The following is a 21,909-nucleotide window of genomic DNA, read 5'->3' on the forward strand; positions in this document are numbered from 1 at the left end:
GAGGCAGCATGAAGAGCCAGGGCAAAGTTGTTGAGAGAAAGAAAAAAAAACCCCGCCATGCGGACACTGTCCCACAGCTGCTTTGTTTGTTTGTTTGTTTGTTAACAGCTTTTCCTCCAGTCTTCACAGCCCTGCCTTTTGTTTGTTTGTTTGTTTGTTTGTTGGCTCAACAACTTTGCCCTGCCTCTTCACACTGTCTCCACTGCTATTGTGGCTCACAAAAAAAGCACTGGGAAGGGGTGAGAGGTGCAAGCTCTGGGAGGGAATTTGGGTGCAGGAGGAAGTAGAGAAGAAGATGCTGGCTCAGGGAGGGGGCTCCAGGCTGGAGAGTGTTGGGATCAGGTGGAAGGTTGGGGTGCTGAGCAAGCCGCAAGCTTGTGGCTGTGAGGGTGCAGGAGTTTGGGCTGGGGTGCATGAGGGGCTCAGGACAGGAAGGCTGGGAGTATGATGGGCTCAGGACCCAGATTTGCAGTGTGTGGATGGTTCAAGAGTGTTGTGGCAGAAGACTGCGGCTGTGGGGGTGCAGGAGTTTGGGGATGTGAGAGGCTCAGGACAGGAGGTTCCAGTGTATGATAGACTCAGGTTTGCGGTTTGGGGGGTGCAGGAGTGTTATGATGCTGCAGCCAGATGGGGGCTTGGCCCCAATTGGGGGCTTGTTGGCCAGGCTTCATTTTTAAATAAAATATTATGTCAAACACAAAATGTTTCAGCGTTGTCTTTATTTATGAGAGGGGTGGGGTACCTGTTTTGAGTCAGGGGTCACTGACCCACAGAAAAGTCAGTCGGGCCACACAAGCGAGATGCAAAAAAAATCCCCTCCAAAACCCCCGAAGCCTCACTAATGTGGCCCCAACTGTGCTGGTGGAGGCAGCAGACAGGGTGCTGAGGCAGGGTGCTGGGGAGGGGGGATCTGGCCTGGGGGAGAGGACAGAGACAGCTGGAGCCAGTACCTGGGGATCCCAGGTCTGAGGAAGAGCACAGGCTGCTCTTCCCCTCCCCTAAACTGCTGGTGCACTTCCTGAAATGCCTGGTCTGTTGCTCTGCCAGGGACTTCCCAGGGGGGTGGGAGTAGGAATCCTGGTACTGCTTGCCAACTCCAACTTCTCAGGAAGTGCATGCTCTTCCTCTGCTCCCCATGACAGCTGCGTGCTTCCTGAGAAGTTGGAGCTGGCATGCAGTCCCAGGATTCCTACTCCCACCCCCCTGCACAGGCAGGCAGCAGGGGTAAAAGTTCCTGGTGGTGCGACAGACCCGGCATTTCAGGAAGCAAGCCAGCTGTTTAGGGGAGAGGAAGAGCAGCCTGCTCTAACCCAGTCTCCCTCCCCTTCCCCAGAGCCAGGCACACCCCCCCAACCAATCCCCTTCCCCCCGCTCTAACCTAATTCTCTGTTACCATGTGCACGCCCCCCCCCCAAGCCAGGCATCTCTCCTCCCCCACAACTCTATGCCTGGTTCTCAGTAGCGAACTCAGCCCGCTTGTGCAGGATATGACATAGTGCGTTGGGGGCCATGAGTGGAACGGCACGGGCTGTGAGCATGCATGTGGCTCACAGTGGCCTGGCCGTGAGCACAGGTGACCTGAGCAGTTCCAGGTTCCGTCCTGGTTTCATCAGGAGCAGCAATTTTTTTCTTCGGCTCAAAAGCCTCAGGTTGGTCACCCCTGATATAAATGTTTTGTGTCTAATCAGTTCTGAAGCCACAGTGAACTAGCCACACTCAACCGGCCAAATAGCCAAATGTGGCTAGTGGCTAGCATGTTGGATACCACAGATATAGAGTCTCTGAAGTATAAATATCATAAATCCAATGAGGATCAATTATCTTAGTGGTTCAAAAATCAATACCTTTTCTTCTCTCGCTGATTTAATGGTGAGGTTTCCCACTGTTGTCCTTTTTGTGAACAACTGGACAACAGAATGTTTAAAAAACCTTCCCTGACTTCTGGTGCACCCTAGCCAAAGAAAGATCTCTTCAAGAAAAATTGATTAGTTTTTGCATTTGTGCTACATCTTGTTTTTAGAATTTCTCCAAATCTTGCTGTTTTTTTCAGAATGAGATATGTGAGATATTTGATTTTAAAAAAGCATTGTATTTACTGTGAATCTTCATCCATAAATAAACCTGAGCACATCTAAGATGCCCAGTTAGATCTGTTTATTAATAATAGACCTCTTTTTAAAGGGGAGAATACTCTCTCCCTGGTAAGTCTGATTAAGATTACAGTTCTGTTTTACTGATCCAGGATGAAAATATTAGATTCCTCATTGTCAGATTTATTATGTAGTGGAAATTCCACTGTGAGCCAAAAGCTTTCCTGCTGTAAATTGCATTAATAACTAGGGATGTAAAATCCTAATTACCCAGTTAAATGTTAGTCAAACTGTTTTACAACTCTATTTGACTGAAGACAAACTAGTTTGAAATGCTCCTGTATGCCCTTATAGGAACTGGGTCTAACTGACCTCCATCCAAATAACTGCATGTTTCAGAACAGCACTTTACAGGCAGTCCGCGAGTTACGCGGATCCGACTTATGTCGGATCCGCAGTTACGAATGGGGCCCTCTCCCTGGTCTCCAGCAGACCAGGGAGAGGAAGCAAAGCGGCGGAGCACGAGGGCAGCGGACAGCCCAGACGTGTCTGGGCTGTCCGCTGCCCGCGTGTTCCGTCGCTTTGCTCTGCTTTGCTCCCCGTCCCCCTGGTCTGCAGACCAGAAGGACGGGGAGCAAAGCAGAGCAAAGCGGCGGAACACGCGGGCAGCAGACAGCCCAGACACGCGTCTGAGCTGTCTGCTGCCCGCGTGTTCAGCCGCTTTGCTCCCCGTCCTTCTGGTCTGTAGACCAGGGGGATGGGGAGCAAAGCAGAGCAAAGCAGCTGATCAGTTTCAGCAGCAGCTGATTTGGGGATGCCTGGGGTTCTTAAGTTGAATCTGTATGTAAGTCAGACCTGGCATCCAGATTCAGCCGCTGTTGAAACTGATCAGTTTCAGCAGCGGCTGAATCTGGACGCCAGTTCCGACTTACATACAGATTCAACTTAAGAACAAACCTACAGTCCCTATCTTGTACGTAACCCGGGGACTGCCTGTATTTCAAAATTACTTTGAAATAAACTATGCAATTTGCGTAGTGCAAACTGCATAGCTTAGTTTGAGGTAAAGGTGCTGTGTAGATGCACCCTTAATTCCAGACATTGTTAGTGGTCAAAATATCAATATATTTTTAAAACTCCAGCTATGGCATCTGTTTTGGTGGTGGTCCTAGTGGCAGTGAATCCCACAGACTATGTATGGCAGAAAGAAATATTTCCTTTTAAGTTTGGAATTGCTGAATTACCTTCCCTGGGCTTTAAGAGGATTCCTGAATAACATACATGTATTGAAGAAGGTATTTTTCCTCCCTGTGTATGGACTTATACATACATGTTCACAGGAGAATATACTCAGTTACCTTATTGTTCCCTTGAACTAGTCTACACATGACATTTCTGTCATCACTCCTGGAAGCTCTAAACATGAAAGTAAATAGGATGTAGCCATAAAATTCAGTTGTTCATAGGACAATGATATCATAACTAGAGATTGGATAATGTTATATAAGCCTATAATTCTATAAGTCTGTAATTTGTTTTCTTACTTTTATATTGATGCAGGTATGTATTGTGCTCACTAAGGACTAACCCCCCAAAGGACTAACAGACTAATGGCACAGGCTGAAATGATACAGAACAAACATTACCACGTAGAGACATATACACACCAACATCTTTATGAGACTTGTCAACATTAAATTAATTAATTTAAAAGGTTAACATTTTGAAAGACTTACTGCTTTCTCTGCCTTCTGTCCAAAATTAAAAGAGAAATAGAGTGTAGTGAACTCTTAACATTGTAGAACACACCTGTACTAAGGAGCTAAAGTAACAGATATCTCAGAGCATAAAAGGCAAGAATTGCTTTCTTTTTCTTTCATCTCAGTTAAGGCTGAGTGTTTCCAGTCTGTTTCATTTGCTTATAATTTCCAAAAGCTTTCACTGTGGGTCTGGAATTCTCATGCCTGGTGTCTTTCTGAGGATGCTTAAAAAACCCTAATTTTGAGCAAAAGTTGGCCTGATCATGCCCACTCAAAATCTACATGCAGAGGGGAATCCCAGACATGGATTTTTCTCTTCTCTGTGGAAAGATGGCTCAGCTGTCTTCAAGGCAACACACCCCTCAATTGCCACAGGTAACATGAGGGACACTGTAAAGTTCCAGAGATCTGTTTGGAGGGGGAGTGGGCCAAGGATGGATCTTAGCTCTCAGCATAGGGGGAAAGACTTACAAATTGTTCCCCATCATTTGCACTAGTCCTGCAGAGCTCAAAGCAGAAATGTAATACTGCTCAAAACATAGCTCTGACAGGAAGTCATAGGACTTCCTTACTTTGTGGATCCCAGAGCCAGAAGGTAGTGAATTGACCTCCACAGCTTGTTCTTTAGGGAACATGATTTTCCTCTTTAGTTTCTATCCACCTGGGATGAGACAACAGGACTTTAAATTACTAATGCTTTCTTGGGCCTACACCACTGAAAAATGTAGTAAAAGTTTTCTCAAGTGCTTCACAAATTTTCAATTCCAAAAAGAATAAGTATCCAAACTTTGAATTCTGTGACAACTTTCTCCACATTATAGTTAATGCAAACCAGAAGGTAACCTTTCAAATACTATTGTCATCAAACTTTATAAGAACTTGTACCACCCTGTGTCTCTGAATTGCATCCAAAAGTTCAGAAAGTTAATTCGCTATTTAAAAAATAGCTGCTTGTTTTCATTTAAATAATGTGAAGGGAAGGAAAAGAAGCTGTTCTGGGTAGAGTGATTTTTTTAATGTTTTAAATACAGGGTCACAGAAGATACAGAGGTTTTATAGCCCCCCATAAAACAGCACTTTATCTCTTTTTCCACTAATTCCACAGTGTCACATTTAACAAAACTAGGAAACTGCAGATAATATGGATGTTTGCAGATTAGACATCAGGCAATAAATAACACTAATATCACAGGCCTACAAATATAAATGTCCCTTATCATTGTTTAAGCTTCTTACTCTTTGTAATGCTTGCTAACACTTTAACCCTAGCAAATGAGGGTATTGTTTTTGCTGCCTTCTCCCAAAGGCAAAGCACACAGTCATAATATCCTTTTATCAGATTTCCTGGTATAAAAGGACTTTTGATTCCTAAATTCATGCTGTGTTGCTACCAACAGGGTTGGTTTCAGAGTTCCTGTTTCGGAAGATGCATTTGTATTATGTTTTAATCATTTTGTTTCCTCTTTATAATAGTCTAAGTACCCCCTGCCCCAGAAGATGCAACTGCGACTCCATGCAGTCAGTGCAATGCTACAGGGTCCTACAAGTACCTAGAGAGATTCCTGCAACCACAAGGCGACTTTACATCAGCCACAGCAAAATCAAACACCTTCAGGTAGGATAAATACCAGTTTATATAACTCCCATTTTCACTTTAAATCAAATGACCTATGATGTTTCTATATGGTGGTGACTTCAAAGTCAAACTCAGTGAGAGGTTTATTCCAGCTGCTAATGGTTGGGTACAATTATGCCAGGTCTGAATTTGATTCTCCTATTCTTTATGACTACTAATTAATTATTGTTGTTATTATTATTATTAACATCATTTATTTATTCTGTTTCCATAACCATGGTATCTGACCTATTTTTACTGCTTGGCTGATTTGGTTATGCAATTACTAATCTAGTTATTAAAATCATACTGATCTTACATATATACATTTTATTAATCAATAAGAGAGCCAAATCCTAATCAGTTTTTAAAGAGTCAAACTCTCATTAACTTCTAGAGCTACCGTCTATCTTCACTTAGAAGATATGTTCTTAAATGTAATCAATTCCTTCTTCAGATAAATAAAGAGTCTTACATAAATAAGATAATTTTCTGTGATGAATGTAACAATACTTTCCTGTGAGTAGTACATCTACTATTAAAAACTGCATGGTGAAGGTTTGACTACTCAGGGCCTGATCCTGCATTTCTGAAATCAGTGGGGACTTTTGCATTTAATGTCAATAAATTGTGCCCTAAATGATTTTACTAAACAAAAGCAATCTATAAATGAAGTTACTATCTATTATTGTGCTGCTCATAAACTGTACAACCATCAATACCAAATGATACTTCAGAATGTGCCACAAGGAAGTATCTTTTCTTTAGTTCCGCAGCAAAAATATTGTTATAATAAATCTAACTTACATGGATAGACAGTAGGGAAATAAAACCATCCACTTTATACATGCTATATGTGCCAGTTGTGTATGAATAACTTCCTGAGAAACTGTTTAAAAGAGATACATTTTTATTGAGGTTCCTATTTTACTTTTATTTTTAAGATTCAATAAATTGTGCTAATAATGTCTTGGGATTCCTGTTGTTCAGACTGAAAATAATCTCTATATTGAGAGTAATATTGCAGTTTTACTAGACCACACAGTTCACATTTGCTGTTTCCCAGCCATTATTAGTCCTCCAAATTCCTTGGTCATAGATCCAATATCTAGAAGAGTCAAAGCTCACTAGTATACTTTTGATGTAGTGATATAGCCCAGTTAATTAGTTCCCTCTGCAAACATGTCTGTTTGCTCTTTATTAAGAAATATAACAACATACATGTGAAAGAAAAATTGTATTTACATTTCAAGACAAGTAAGAAAAATTGATCATTCTTTATCAGTTTAATTGCCCATTTCTGTCAAGCTAATGCAGACTTGGGCTATGCCTTTTGAGGAAAAAAACAGGTATTCTTTATAAGACATTTAAATGTTTGCTGTGAAACACGTAAGACAAGCAGCTATGCTGCAGTGTAATGAAAAAATGCCAACAAATTATGCCTGAAACCATTTGATCATGCATTTTGTCATTTTATAAATTTCCTGTGCTGAACAATCAGAATACCTTACTTTTATTATTAGGATTGCAATGAATATGGTATAAATTACAGCTTAATAGAATAAATATATTATTTGGGCTGTTTAATTAGGATTATTCTGAGCCTTGCATATCTCTTTCATTTTCCTTTCCTTGTGGCAAACTTTGTTTAAAATAAAACGGAGGCCCTGATTTTCTAAGCACATATGCCAATAAATTTCCATATATAAAGTTACATATTAGAGTAATTCCATTTGGGCCACATGTAAATTTTTACAGGGTATTGGTCCAAATTTTGTATTTAAACTAAATGCTTTTTTTCTATAGCAGCTTTAAAGGAAAGCTAAATTATTTTTGATTCCTTGTCTTTCTCACTTTATTGAAATGGAAGGAATTTAAAAAAAATTGAATATACATTTTTATTATTATTCTGTTTTTTCACCTTCTGCATTTTGCTCAGCATGAACAGTGATTCTAGACTGGCTGCTTTCATTTTAATTCATACTCCATTTCTAACTAGATTAATTTATGGTTTACATCTACTTGCATGATGTTACTCTCAGCCCATACTGCCAGGGATTGTGTTAGAAGAATTTCTTTCCACAACATAAAAGTAATAATGAAAATGTTTTTATTCATATGAAGTTTTGTAAAATATTGTTTTCACAAGAGCTAAATTTTTGGATCTCAAACTTGTTGATGATGTCTCTTCAAATTAAAGACTGCTTAGTTAAGCAATAAGAAGCACCATGTACCGAAGAGGGAGCTGGTACTATTTCAAATATGTCTAGATTTATTAACTTTCATCTGTTTGGTGACTGCAAGAAAGGAGCAATGTATAAGTGTCAGAAACAGAACTACAGATAATGATATTACCAAAGCACACCAAATGGATGCAAAAGACAATTATAATCCATGTTAAGAACCATAATATCTTTCATCAGAGAATGAATGTCTGTGCACTGAAAAAAAGCAAAATGTACTTATTTACTTAACTCTCTCACCTACTAAGATGAAATTAAGCTTAGAAATCTATAGGAATCAACTTAGCAAAAGCTGGAAAAAGTGCACTTGGACCAGAGGAATGGACAAGATATGTCAAGTTTGTGAAAGTTCAGATTTATTTTGACGTCAGTAATGAAGTAGGGTGACCATATTTCCCCATGCCAAATACAGGACACCAAGGTCGGGGACTGCTGTTGCTTGGGGCTTCAGCTCTGTGGGGAGGCAGTGCTTGGGGCTTCAGCCCTGCAGTGGTGGTGGGGCACTCAGGGCTTCAGACCTGCAGAGGAGGGCTAAGGGAGCTGTTGGTGCTCAGGGCTGCAACCCCACAGGGGAGAGGGGGGAAGGAGCTGCCAACACTCGGGAGTGCTCAGGGGTCCAGCCCTAGAGTGGTTGGGAGGAGGAGCTGCCGGCACTGGGGCTTCAGCAGCTGAAGCTCCAAGTGCTGGTGGCTTCCCGCCCACTCTGCTCAACTGAAGGGATGAAGTTCAGCCCCGCAGCATTCAGGGTGGGGTGGGAAGAGGAACCGCCAGTGCTGGGGCTTCAGCTGCTGAAGCTCTGAGTACGGACAGTTCTTCTCTGTCCCCTGTTGCAGGAGAAATAAGGATGATGTGCTAGGGTTGCCAGGTGTCTGGTTTTGAACTGGACAGCCCAGTATTTGAGCTTTCTGTTCAGGAAACAAATTGAGAATATATAAATGTCAGGTATTTTCTAAATAAGAAGTAATGTACACTGTGATGTAATGTCAAGTGTGTCTGGTATTTTTGTTTAAACCATCTGGCAACCCTATAATGTGCCTGTTTTTTTTTTTTTTAAAGTAGGATGCCAGGAACAGCCCTTAAATACAGGACTATTCCAGAAAAAACAGGAAGGATGGTCACCCTAGTATGAAGGGCCTCTATAAACCCTTAATCATCTGAGAGATGCTATTTATTTCAATGGTACACCTTTTGATTAAGGGAACAAGCTATTTTATGGTGGTAATTGAACTAACAGGAAGCTGATGGGAACATTTCCATGCTTATACTCTTTCAATGACTCTATATGAAATTTGTAGTCAAGGAATGACTTTGTAGGAGAGTCATTTGGGAGCTCATTCCTAAGCAGTTGGAAGTTAGCTGACAATTTTGATGAGAATGTAGAATTCAGGCAATATAAAATCTGGCTCACCTTTCAGTAACTCTGTGGTGTTAATAAAAGTAAAATTTGGATTTTGGAGGTAAATGGATATGATCCAAGGACACATAGGAATTAGATATGAGTAAAATGGTGTGTGGTTATAATTGTTTTTCTGACAACAGCTTTACTTTAAGATGCACAATGAATGTATGACTGTAGCCTGTCCTGTCAGGTTCAAAGAACAGAGAGCATAGATACTACCCAGTACATCCTCTGCAAACAATTCCTATTGACCAAGGCAGGATTTAACAGGGCCAGAGAGATGTGGTGTGGAGCATGTTTTTCTGAGTAGGAGCTAAGAGTATCTCTAACTAGTGAATCCTTGGAGAAGTGGTGTGCTTATGTCGCATTAGTTGGACATCTCTACCTACTGCTCTTGAACCAGCCACAAATTGGACCGAAATAATAAAATAGCATTCCAGACCTGCAGACAAGCAGCAGTTGAAATGCACATGTCTGCAGTAATATCTGTATTCATTGTGTGTTGTTTTCTGTGCAGTTTATCATTAATCATATTGTAGGAATAAACATTAGCAATAGTCAGATCATATACAAAAGTAAAAGCTAGTAAGGAGGTTCCATAAACTGGATAGTATATTATCACATTAATTTGCTCTGTTTTCTTTTTTCTTCTAAGATCACTGACTTCAGCAAAATATCTTGCCTGGAAGAGCTTATCTTGTCTTGCAGTGGAACAGAATTGGTAGAAGATAATACGTTCAAAGCTCTGAGCACCTTGAAGAGCCTAGAACTCTGGAAGAATAAACTAAGGCGTGTACCCACTTTCCTCCCATCAAGCCTTGAAATATTAAAACTTGGTGGCAATTCAATTAGTGTTCTGCATGAATCAGACTTTGAAGGTTTAAAGAAATTAAGAGTGCTTGATATTCAAAACAACTTGATTTTGGCAGTCTCTTTCAGCACACTTTCCCCCCTTTGCAGTTTACAGAGTCTGACTTTGGATGGCAATAATATAGAATCTGTGTCTGGGCCACTTAAACTTCCCAGACTGAAGTATCTGAGTATGGAAAATAACAAATTACATTCTTTCTCAGGCAGCTTCTTTGCATCACTCCAATATTTACAGTTTCTCAGATTAACTGGCAACCTTCTGACTAAGGTCCCTCTTAACCTGCCTAAGTCCCTGCTTTCATTAAAACTAGAGCGAAACCAACTCAAAGTGATACGATTCCGAGACATGAAACATCTGGAAAACCTGTCTGAGCTTTTCCTCTCAGAAAATCAGCTCTCATCAGTTGATGGCGCTCAACTTCTTCCTAACTTAACCACCCTGGAGCTGTCCAGGAACCACCTCCAAACCATGCCACTCAGACTACCAGCCAGACTACAGAAACTTGACTGTAGCAATAACTTCATTCGGAGAGTGACAGCCCAGGGCTTCCAGGATCTACGAGACCTCAAGCATTTGTTTCTTGACAACAACACAGTCAGCATGTTTGAGGCTGGAGCACTTCATGGGTGTGCACAGCTGTCTAACCTGGCACTGGAACAAAACCTGCTTATTTCTATTCCATTAAGGCAAGTGAATTGGAAGACTGCTGGGATTGAAGGTTGTCATCTTCTCTCCACATGCTGCCTTACTTGGCAGAAATGGGTTGGTAGTTGTAGAAGGTGTGGGAGCAGCAGCTCCCCTGCTTCTCTCCCCTCACTTCTGAAGTTTGGTTTCTATCACTATGGAGTGGGGAGGAAGGAGCTGCTTTTTATGGCATCATGCCCCTGCTAAGCTATTGGGACTTATCTGTGAGAGTTAATGCTGACCGAGTTGGTGTTAGCTCTCATTGTTCACCCCCTCTAAGACTTTCCTCTACTGTCCTGAAGTCCATGGCATTTCTCATTGATCTTTGGACATCTATATGTTCACTTAATCTCTTCCTCTTCCTGCTCCACAGATGTATGTGGGATGGGGAGGAAGCTCTGTCTCCTGATAACGAAAAGATCTGCAGTAAACTTGATAAACTGAAGTTAGTAGTTTTTTGGGACAAATGTAGGTACAGTTGAACCTCTCTGGTTTGGCAACATGTTACTGAATCAGAGAATCCTGGTGGCAGCCAGCAGGGGCTGGCTGGGAGTCCAGGAGCAGAGGGACCAGTAGCTGAAGCAGAGGTGGGCTGGGCGGCCAGGAGCATAGCTGGGCCAAGAGCAGAGCTGGGCTGGCAGCAGGGCCCATTTGGCAGCCTAGCTGCAGAGACCCAGCTGGGTCTAGCAGCAGGATTGGCATCTGGGAAGGGAACTTAGGAGCAGGGGCTGGCAGCCAGGAGAAGAGCCTGCTGGGAAGGCTGACTGCTCTCCACGGGTATGTCTACACTACCCTCCTAGTTCGAACTAGGAGGGTAATGTAGGCATACCGCACTTGCAAATGAAGCCCGGGATTTGAATTTCCCAGGCTTCATTTGCGTAAACTGGGCGCCGCCATTTTTAAATCCCTGCTCGTTCGAACCCCGTGCCGCGCGACTACACGCGGCACGAACTAGGTAGTTCGGACTAGGCTTCCTTGTGGAATGAGGAGTAACGGTAGTTCGGACTAGGAAGCCTAGTCCGAACTACCTAGTTCGTGCCGCGTGTAGTCGCGCGGCACGGGGTTCGAACGAGCAGGGATTTAAAAATGGCGGCGCCCAGTTTATGCAAATGAAGCCCGGGAAATTCAAATCCCGGGCTTCATTTGCAAGTGCGGTATGCCTACATTACCCCACTAGTTCGAACTAGCGGGGTAGTGTAGACATACCCCAGGAGAGCCTGGAGGTCAGCAGCATAGGTATGGGAATTGACCTCCCCTGGTCCAGCAAAATTCCTCATTTGGGACTGGTCAGGTCCTGAGAGTGCCGGACTAGGGAGATATTTAGGCAGGGATCTGTGAATCCCTCATAACCGTTAGCTCAGTAGTCAGAGTTCTTACCCTGCACATGGGAGATGCTGTTTGTAATCCCCTCTCTGCCTGATGAGGTGAAGGAAGTTGAACAAGAAATGTTCACCTCTCAGGTTAGTGCAGGGACAGGCAAAATATAGCCCATGGGCTGTATCCAGCCTGCCAAACATTTGGATCCAGCCTGCCACGCTATTCTGGGCTGCCAGTGCCCTGCAGCCCAGTAGGACCCTTGTGCAGGCTCCCTGCCTGCCACAGCCTCACACATCACCCAAAGCTCTTGGGGCCAGCATGTGCATTTCTGTGTGATGTATGCCATGGGGGAAGGGCCATCTTCATGACTTGCTTTCATCCACAAACAGCCCAGGCAGCTCCCATTGGCCAGTTTCTGCACCCCAATATCTTCCCCCAGGTCAGAATCCCCTCTTTCTCCAGGTCACAACCCAAACCCTTTGCACTCCTTCCTGGACCCCCGCCCCTGGTTACAACACCACTGCTGTAACCAAAAGGGTCAGGGTGGTGGAGGAAGCCTCCCTTGCAGCCGTTAGCCCAGTGGTTACTCACCTATAATGTGGAAGACCGCTTGTTCAAGGATTCTGTCTAATGGGAGCAGTGGGGAAAGCCTCCAGTTGAGCAGTTTCCTGTGATGCCTTTCCCCCAGCCAGGAGGAGGGGAAGCAGCAGCAGCGCATGGAGCCACTTCCTTCCCCCTGAAGATGGCACACATCTAAACGAGGCCCGCAAGGCTTGGGGCTCCCCCTATGCAGCAGGAAGCTAGCGCTGGCACTCCAGCCTCCGGGGGGGGGGGGGGGGGGGGGGCGGGTGTGTGTCAGTGTTCCCTCTAAGATTTTCCATCCATGAGCAGAGTGAGTTTTGTCTTGTGCACCAATACTGAGGTCACGTGCACTTGTTTAGATGTGTGCCATGGTGGCATCCACTAGTGACACTGCTTCCCGAGAGACTCTTCCAGCGCAGAGACCTCAGCCTGCCCTCCACCCGTTGCTGGGCCCCCAAGCTCTGTTTCCCAGGCAGCAAACCCCTCCACCGCTTAGGGAGAAAGCGAGACCTGTTTTCCCTTCCCCCCAGGGCAACCTAGGTGCAGGGAAAGGGCTGTCCTAGGCTGCTCCCCACGGGGCTGGCTGCAAGTCCCCACCTGGGCCAGAGTGGAGCTGCTGCCAGTGCCCAAGGTTTGCAGAAAGGAGGGTGCTGGAGCAGCAACATGTGGGGACCTGGAGGGGGAGAGGAGCCAGCAGGGGGCTGAAGAGGGCAGATGGCTCTGAGAGCCAGAGGGCAGTGATGGGGAAAGAGAGGGGAACAGGGATGCAGGGAGCCTCAACCCCAGGAGCAGCCACAACCAGCTCCACCCCCCACCCTGGCTCCAAGAACAGCCACACCACAGCCCAGCTCCAGCTCTGGCAGCTGCCTGCCATGTGGCCCACCCCAGGAGCAGCTGGGCAGCCACCATGCAGACCTGACCCCAGCTCCAGCCCTTTTCCCAGGGCTACCCAGCTGCTCCCAGGACAGAGATGCGTGGCAGATAGCTGCCCCATGAGCTGGGTCTGGAGCCAGGGTCGTGGTGTGGTTGCTCTTGGGGCTCAGGCCATAGTGAGGCCCAATGGGGAAAATACACTGTGTCTTCAGCCCCAGGAGCAGCCACACAGCAGCTCTGGCTCTGGATCCAGCAGCTGCCATGCAGCCTACTCTAGCCCCCCAGCTCCAGCCCCAGGGAAGGGCTGAAGCTGGAGCCAGGGCTGCATGGGGGGTGCCCAACAGCCCTGGCCCCAAGGGTGCCATTTTGGGAGGTTGGAGGGGGGCAGCAGCCCTGCACTCCGGGATGTGGCCAGCTTTTCATCCCGTCCTCTGGACGCTAAGGGAGTGAGGGAAAGTGCTTGCAATCCGTGCATGCCTCTTACTTCTGGTTGGTGAGTTCCCTTCACCAGCCAGGTATACCGGTAGTTCGAATTAGAGATCCTAATTTGAACTACCTATTCCATGCCGCGTGTAGCCACGGGCACGGAGTTTGGACTAAAGGGGATTTAAAAATGGCGGCGCCTGGGAATATGCAAATGAAGCCCAGGATATTTAAATCCCGGGCTTCATTTGCAACCCCGGTTGCCCTCATTTGCTTACCTAGCTCGAACTAACGAGCTAGTGTAGACATACCCTTAGTGTCTGGGGAACGGGATGAAAAGCTAGCCATGTTCTGAAGTTAACAGCTGCTGCCCCAACTTGCCTCTCAAAATGGTACCCTTGCCTGGCCCCCCACTTTCCTACCAAGCCCACCAGCAGCAGGTCTCTATCCTCAGAGACCAAGGAGAACAATTTTTCTCCCTCCTCCTTGTAACACCTTTTTCGATACTTGAAAACGGCTATCATGTGCCCTCTCAGTCTTCTCTTTTCTAAACTAAACAAACCCAGTTCTTTCAGTCTTCCCTCATAAGTCACATTCTAGACCTTTAATCGTTTTGTTGCTCTTCTCTGGACCTCCTCCAGTTTCTCCACATCTTTCTTGAAAAGTGGTGCCCAGAACTGGACACAATACTTCAACAGAGGCCTAATCAGTGCAGAGTAGAGTGGAAAAATTACTTCTCCTGTCCTACTCACAACACTCCTCTTCATGCATCCCAGAATGATGTTTGCTTTTTTTGCAAACATGTCACAAAGGTGAGTGCTGCTGTGTGGTTCTGCTGAGGAGGTGGGTGGGATTAAAATTCTTTGTGCAGGTGCACAAAGAGAAAACTTAGGTGTGTCTGGAGCTAGAGCATCAGTTTGTACTCCCTGCTGCAGGGATGGGAGCCCTGATCCCACAGCCCACCTGCAAGATAGTAGTAATCCACAGACAACGTAATTTTAAAAAGATATATTGGAGATTTTTATTTTTAACTGTGCAGTGAACATAAATTCCAGGGGAACACTTTAAAAACACCGATAGGGAGGATGAGTAGACTTATATTCTATATGCTTTATTTTGTGCACCTATCACTTAGTACCTGAGTATATGTACAAAAATGAAAATAAGATTTTGATGGTTATTACAATGATGATGACAGAAAATGCCATACTGGAAGTCTGAATATGTAGAGAGCTGATGACAACCCCAGTTCAACACTTTAGTATATGCTTAATAGATTTCAGCACTTGTTTAAGGCCCAGACCGACAAAAGTACTCAGATGCATAACTCCCATATTTAGGGGCCACTGCAAGCCATAATAAGATCCTGCTTAAGTGCCACCTAAGTGCCCCTTGCTTAAGTGTCACAGGCACCTGAACTCACTCAGCATCTAAGATTTTATAGTAAAAGAGTATTTCTGTAGGGTCTGTGTATTGTTGTCTCAATTTCAGCATTGGATGGTAATCTGTCACCTAAGCCACATTGAGATCCACGTACCAGTGGAATATAGCTGATCCTCTATTTAACTCACTTGCAGGGCTGACCCAGTAGGTGTGCTCAGAGGCGAACGTCACACAAAATAGTTTAACAGAGCAACAGGAAAGCAAACATCTGTCTTTAGTCCAGTGGAAGGGAATTTACCTGGGATGTGAGAGAGACAAGGCTCAAGGATCACAGCTGCCTGATGAGGAGAAAGCATCTGAACGCAGATCAGTCATTTCTCAGATGAGTGCCCTAACCCCTCAAACATGAGATGGATAGTCTGAGATGGGTCTCCCTCTATGGGTACGTCTACACTAGCCCCCTAGATCGATCTAAGGAGGCTAATGAGGGTGACCGGAATTGCAAATCAAACCTGGGATTTAAATATCCTGAGCTTGATTTGCATGTTCCCGGCCGGTTGCCATTTTAGTAATTGACTAGCCCGAAGTAAATGCCCGCGTCTATACGCGGCAGTGAAACGGGATTCTGATTTAAAGCCCTAACTCGAATTAGCTGGTATTCCTCCTGCAATGAGGTTTACTAGCTAATTCGAATTAGGGGCTTTAAATCGGAATCCCGTTTCACTGCCGCGTGTAGACGTGGGCAGTTACTTCGGGCTAGTCAATTTCTAAAATGGCAACCAGCTGGGAACATGCAAATCACGCACAGGATATTTAAATCCTGGGCTTGATTTGCAATTCTGGTCACCTTCATTAGCCTCCCTAGATCGATCTATGGGGCTAGTGTAGACGTACCCTATCTTTCATATTGAAGATTGATGTTACACTTTAATTCAATATTAATTGGGCCAAAGAGTGAGAATCACTCCATAATCTAGTGATTAGGATGTTTCCCCAAGGATGTTTCCCTTCCATCAAAAGAAGTTGGTCCAATAAAATATATTACCTCACCTATCTTGACTCCATCAGATTTCATTCAGTTACTCATGTGTTTTTAACAAATCAGGCAAGGACCATTTATATTTTTTCTTGTAGTTGTTTTTTCAAATAAAATATATCGTCATATACATACACAATTTCTTTTCATGTGCTTCCTACTTGATGTGCTCAAGCTCTGAATCGATGCTAACTCCCTTTTCTCCCACCCCAATTTTCTAATCAATGTATTATATTGCACAAATTTTCAAATGAAATAATCCAAAGAATAACAAAGGGAGCAAGCCTTCAGGCATCTCTAGACTTTTTTATGTTTGGCACTACTATAAATTGGCTTTGTGTATGTCTATGACATGGGACACCATGTATCTGCTTCTAAGTTTATTTAAAGCCCAGTTTGAATAAAATATTTTTCTAAGTAGGACTAAAATTGTTCTTTATTTCAATTTTATGCATTTAGTATACATCCAAACTGTATTAGTTTGGGAAAAAAATTCAAATGCAAAAAGATGGTAGACCTGCCACTTATCTTAACAAATCACGCCTAAGTAAATCTCAGACAAATAAAGCCCAAATTTTACATAAGAATGTTTCAGGACCACAACTCTTCTGTTACTGGTCAAATATTTAAATGGTGGATAACAAAGGGTGATTGCTTTTTCAAAGGCCATCTATATGTAACTTTTAGTTTCCCTCCCTGCATAATCAACACTAGCAGAATCAGTAAGAAAAATATATATACCTTGTTTTGTTTTTGTTCAGACTTCCAGATACTCTAGCCAGGTTGGATCTAAAAGGAAATGACATACAGGATGTTGGAGAACGAGAGCTAAAGGACCTGAAACAGCTCCAGGTTTTAAATCTACGGAACAACAAGATATCTGCCTTGGATCGCAAAGTCCTAGAATATTTGCCACGTCTCAGGTATCTGTATTTGGATGGAAACCCTTGGAATTGCACTTGTGACCTTCTGAGAACCAGAAGAGTGCTGATGGCCAAAGGGACTGATGTCAAAGGAGGACAATGTGCAGCACCAGCAGAAAGGCAAGGAGAAAGCTGGATGTCTTCCAAAAAGATTCTGCAGGGTTGTGAAGATAACCTATCTTCAGCTGAACAAAGCAAAGAGGTCAAAAAGAAAATGAAGGTTGATGACCTTTCCAATGAAGGTTTAAAGATGGATGATGATTATTATGATTATGAAATAGATTAATCATGTAATTACGATGAACTTTAGAGTTGTTTTTCTTAATTAAGCAATGATCTTTGCAAACGAAGAACCTGCTAGGCTACCATTGACATTTCATTTTTTATTTCGTATTACAAGACTTAGGGTATGTCTACACAGCTAAGTTATTTCAGGATACCAGAGGTATCCTGAAATAGTCTTTTGAACGCATCCGCTATTTCGAAATAGAGCAGACATGCTATTTCGCCATCCCTGTAAACCTCATTCTACGAGGAGTAAGAGATGGCCTGAAATAGCACTTTATTTTGATATTTGGCACTGTGTAGCTAGTGCCTAATGATGAAATAAACTATTTAAAAATAAACTTGAAATAAGCTACATAATTTGTATAGTGCAAATTGCGTCTCTTATTTCAAGTTTTAGGTGCTGTATAGATGCACCCTTAGTGGTTTGGAGCAGGTGGGGATGTAAGGTGTTCTGAAAATTGCAAGATGCTGCTTTTAAAAAAAACTGCTTTGCTGTGTGATTCATATTAGATGTTTGTAGGAAATGAATACCAATACTAGCAGCTAGAAAAGTGTGGCACAGTCAAACAAAATAGTGACAGTTAACAGAGTTTGCAGATTTGCTAATTCTGCATAGGGCTCAGTCAAGTGTGCAAATAGTTCCACAGAAGTCTTGTAACAAAAATCCTACCCTACTCACATGATGCTGTTAATTTGAGATTCAACCCATTTACAGGGGCATTGCTGTAATTTCCAGAACAAGAAGCCTGAAGTTGGAAGATTTTCTGTATGTACTCAGACTGGTAGATGCAGCTGTTCAGCAATGTTCAAATAAAAATTGCCTTTGAAAAATTAAATTTTCAAGAATGACTTGCCCTCTTTAATTGACCCATACCACTTGGTTTAAAGAAGAATTAGTTGAGGCTTATATTCAGGTGTAATCCACTTGTCTATTTTTATAGCAAATACAACAGAGAGAACAGTTGAATGGAACATGTACATTGTTCTGTTCAGTCACTTTTATTTACTGGCTCTAATTTTGTGTACATGAACCAAAAGTTTGGGATTAAATGTGACTTGACTATATCCCTTTAAAATAGGGATGTTAAAAATGGTCAATTGGGTAAACGTGTAACCACTGAAAATCTCAGTAGAGATACACAGCAATAAAAGGTGCAAAGGAAAATACCCCCTCACTTAGTGTAACAGATCCAGTATGTTATTTTATGAAATAAAAATAACACAACAAATTATTTAAATTGAGTACTAGGCAAGAGCTGAGGAAGATTGCAAGTACCAGGTTAAATAGCATAAGGTTAAATTCAGAAGTGATGCAAGTTACAAGTTTATAGATTTTTTTAAAAGATGAAATGCTCTCTATGCACTTTATCTTACACTTGTTACATTTTTAGTAGGTCCAATGGTATATATAGTTGACCAATTTACACATATAGTTTGGCTTCCAACAGCTAAATTTAACATGAAGGTGAAGAGGCTGTAATCTCTGACACTGTGAATATAATATATACTATTTGGGGGAACAGAAAATACAAACATCCGAATTAATGTGGGGATTATCCTGGATCAAGAAAAAATTATAATTTGCAACTTTAATTTTATTAAGGTGAGAGGCTTTCCATGGGTTGGAATGTCCCAGAATTGAGACAAAGGGACTTTATGATATAAACACCAGTTCTGATATATTCTCCTATGCTCCACTCCGAGCACAAGGGTTTAAGAAATGCAGATCTTACTGAATAGTTTCCAAAGTACTTGAAAATCAAACAGAACAGAAATAAAGACACTACAAACTAGTGAATTACAAGCAACAATGGGGGAGAAGGGTTTCCTGTCAGTTCATAAATCTCAGTTGATAACTGAGCAGTGATAGCAGCAAATTACTTTCCAAAAGAGTCTCAATTATCCACTGTTTGCTGCTGCCATTCAGTTACTGAATAATCACTCACGTTCATAAAGTCTGTTTTTTCAGGTGTCAGAGTTCAGTTATTTGGTTATGTCATCTACGAAAGTATCAATAGCATTCTTAATTAGAGTTTTATAGATTACATAACTAAATACAGTGACATGAGGAATTTGGAGGAGTGGTTCAACTCTTTTTAACAAGACAGACTAATAAATATTGTTGGTAAAGAGATGTTTATGGCAGCAATATGTTTAGGCAAACAATCTTAGTGGTTACTAGGTGACTTATCTGCTTATATTGGATTGTGTATTAATTTAAAAAGTCCAAAACTACTTTTTTCTGAATAAGAAAATAATTTTATTTTATTAATTCTCAATCATTGTTTATAATGATAAAACAAGTTGATAAAAGAATCTTAGTGACCGCGTAGTTATCTCAGGGCATCCAGCCCATCCTACTATTAGAATGTATCAGTCTGACAACAAAGGATTTTCTCAGTGGCACTTGCTCTCTCCTTTGAGAGACACAAGATATGTTACAGGCAGTCTACAGATTTTTGTAAGCACAAGTTGCAGGAATCCAGTAGGGATTTCTTTTGACAGACATTATTCATACAAAGTGTGGTATAATACCAGAGTACTGAATTCAATGGCACCATTTGCCTTTGGATCAGAACAATTAGTCTAAGTTTTTGATTCTGGATGAGAAATAGCAGTGGCATATGCAGACTGGGATACTTTGGTGGGGCCCGATTTTAGGGTGGGCAGGCAAGGAAAGGAAGGTAAGGCAAGAGCCATCAGGGCCAGTACCTCTCCCAATAAAAGTGCACCCCCACCTACGCTGTCCCCTCTCCCAGCACTCCAGCCAGGGAGTTGGACTGGGGGCTTGCCCTGATCCGTTTGAAATTCCAGGGCAGTGGAGCTTGCCCAGCTCCAGCAGCAAAGAGGGGGTCAGGTTTCAAGGGCTTGTCCTGCTCTGCCTGCCTGACATTCCCGATGGGGAGCAGGGTTGGACCGTAGGGGCTTGGCACATTCTGCCCATTTGGCACTCCTGCAAGATGAGAGGTCAGACTGTGGGGGCTTGGTCTGCTCTGCCCGCCTAGCGTTCTTGCTAGGGAGCAGGGTATTTACAATTATTTTTAAAAGCTCTTCTCAGTTTATCACTTTTTCCATGACTCAGTTTTTTAATATACTTCCCACTGTCTTTGTGTTGAGACACTTTTACTGTCAACCCTCAGCATGTGCTTCCTGGGACAAGATTCAAAGGCAAAACCGTGCATGTTGGACCTAAATCAGCAGCCACAAGGTTTTACTCCTTTTTAAAAAAAGAGCTCTTTTGATTAATTTTCTTTAAAAAGCGATGTTTTGTTTAACCAATAGAGAGCACTGGGATAATTGGCACATCTATTGAAACATATAAAGAGTAATACTCAGCTCTTGCATTGTGCTCTCAAAATGCTTTTCAAAGGAGGTTGATATCATTATCTCCATTTTACAGACGAAGAAACTGAGGCACAAAGACGTACAGGGCACTGCACATTTCTAAAGAATGAAATGGAAGAAAAAGCAGCAGCAGCTGCGATAGATGGGGGAAATAGACTGAACTTACAGATCTTACATTCAAGAGGGTAACACGGCTTCTCCGAAAACTCACAGGCTACGTCTTCAAAGTAAGAATAAGAGCCTCCGGAAAAGGGCACTTTTTCCGGAGGATCGGGGCCAGTCTAGACGCTCTTTTCCGGCTTTTTTAAAAGCTGGAAAAAAGCGGCGGACATTTTTATTTAAATGCCGCGGGGGATATTTAAATCCCCCGCGGATTTCCCTACGACGACTAGTGAAATTTACATGCCCCTTCCGGAAAAGGGGCCAGTGTAGACGTAGCCACACAGTCTGACATTATCAAAGAAACGAGATCTTTCAGCCTTTCACAAAAGGTGATTAGACACTGCAATGCTCAGCCCTACTAGCCCTGCGACACGAGCCTTTAGGTACCTAAAAAAAATCACTCAAAACGCGGACCACAAAAGCCAACATGCTGGACTGGGAACCACCTAAAGGGTGTCCCTTGAGCTCTGCTCCTCTCCTGGAGCCAGGTGCCGGACACAAGGCTGACACAGTGACCCACAACACGGGAGCCCCTTTTGCCGTGTCCAGCACCGGAGACACCTCAGAGGTTTCTTGTGACGATGAATTAAGCAGCAAAATTAAGACTCGCAGGGAAAATGCTGCATCCGCGGGGCTAGAGCCCCCGCTTCGGTCCCCCGCGCTGCCTTGCGGCGGGGTGCGAGGCGGGCTCTGGCACTTGGCAGAGCAGCTGGAGGGCCCGCTACAGACGATGCCGGGCGTGGCTATTCCGCAGCAAAGCGCTTGGTCCCGGGCTTCAGGCTGGGCTGCTGCTGCTGCTGCTGCTGCTCCGGGCCCCGCCAGGGGGCGCTGTGCCCAGAGCTCTGCAGCCAGGCCCTGCGGGCGCGGCAGGCGCAGCACCACCCGGACCTTGAAGAGCAGTTCTTTCCTCTGGGG

The 21,909-nt window shown here is 43.5% G+C and overlaps 1 protein-coding gene across 1 annotated transcript; it reads left to right on the forward strand.

Annotated features, from left to right (window-relative positions):
• The first annotated feature begins 5,017 nt into the window (after window positions 1-5,017).
• LOC102445730 (nephrocan-like) lies at window positions 5,018-18,428 on the forward strand. The gene is made up of 3 exons (XM_006123058.4): window positions 5,018-5,465; window positions 9,763-10,664; window positions 17,038-18,428. The coding sequence occupies exons 1-3, from the start codon at window positions 5,277-5,279 to the stop codon at window positions 17,483-17,485; spliced, it is 1,539 nt and encodes a 512-aa protein (XP_006123120.3). The 5' UTR covers window positions 5,018-5,276; the 3' UTR covers window positions 17,486-18,428.
• Window positions 18,429-21,909: the final 3,481 nt, after the last annotated feature.

Source organism: Pelodiscus sinensis, chromosome 3 (assembly GCF_052426305.1).
Source record: "Pelodiscus sinensis isolate ZL-2025 chromosome 3, ASM5242630v1, whole genome shotgun sequence".
Classification (NCBI taxonomy): Eukaryota; Metazoa; Chordata; order Testudines; family Trionychidae; genus Pelodiscus; species Pelodiscus sinensis.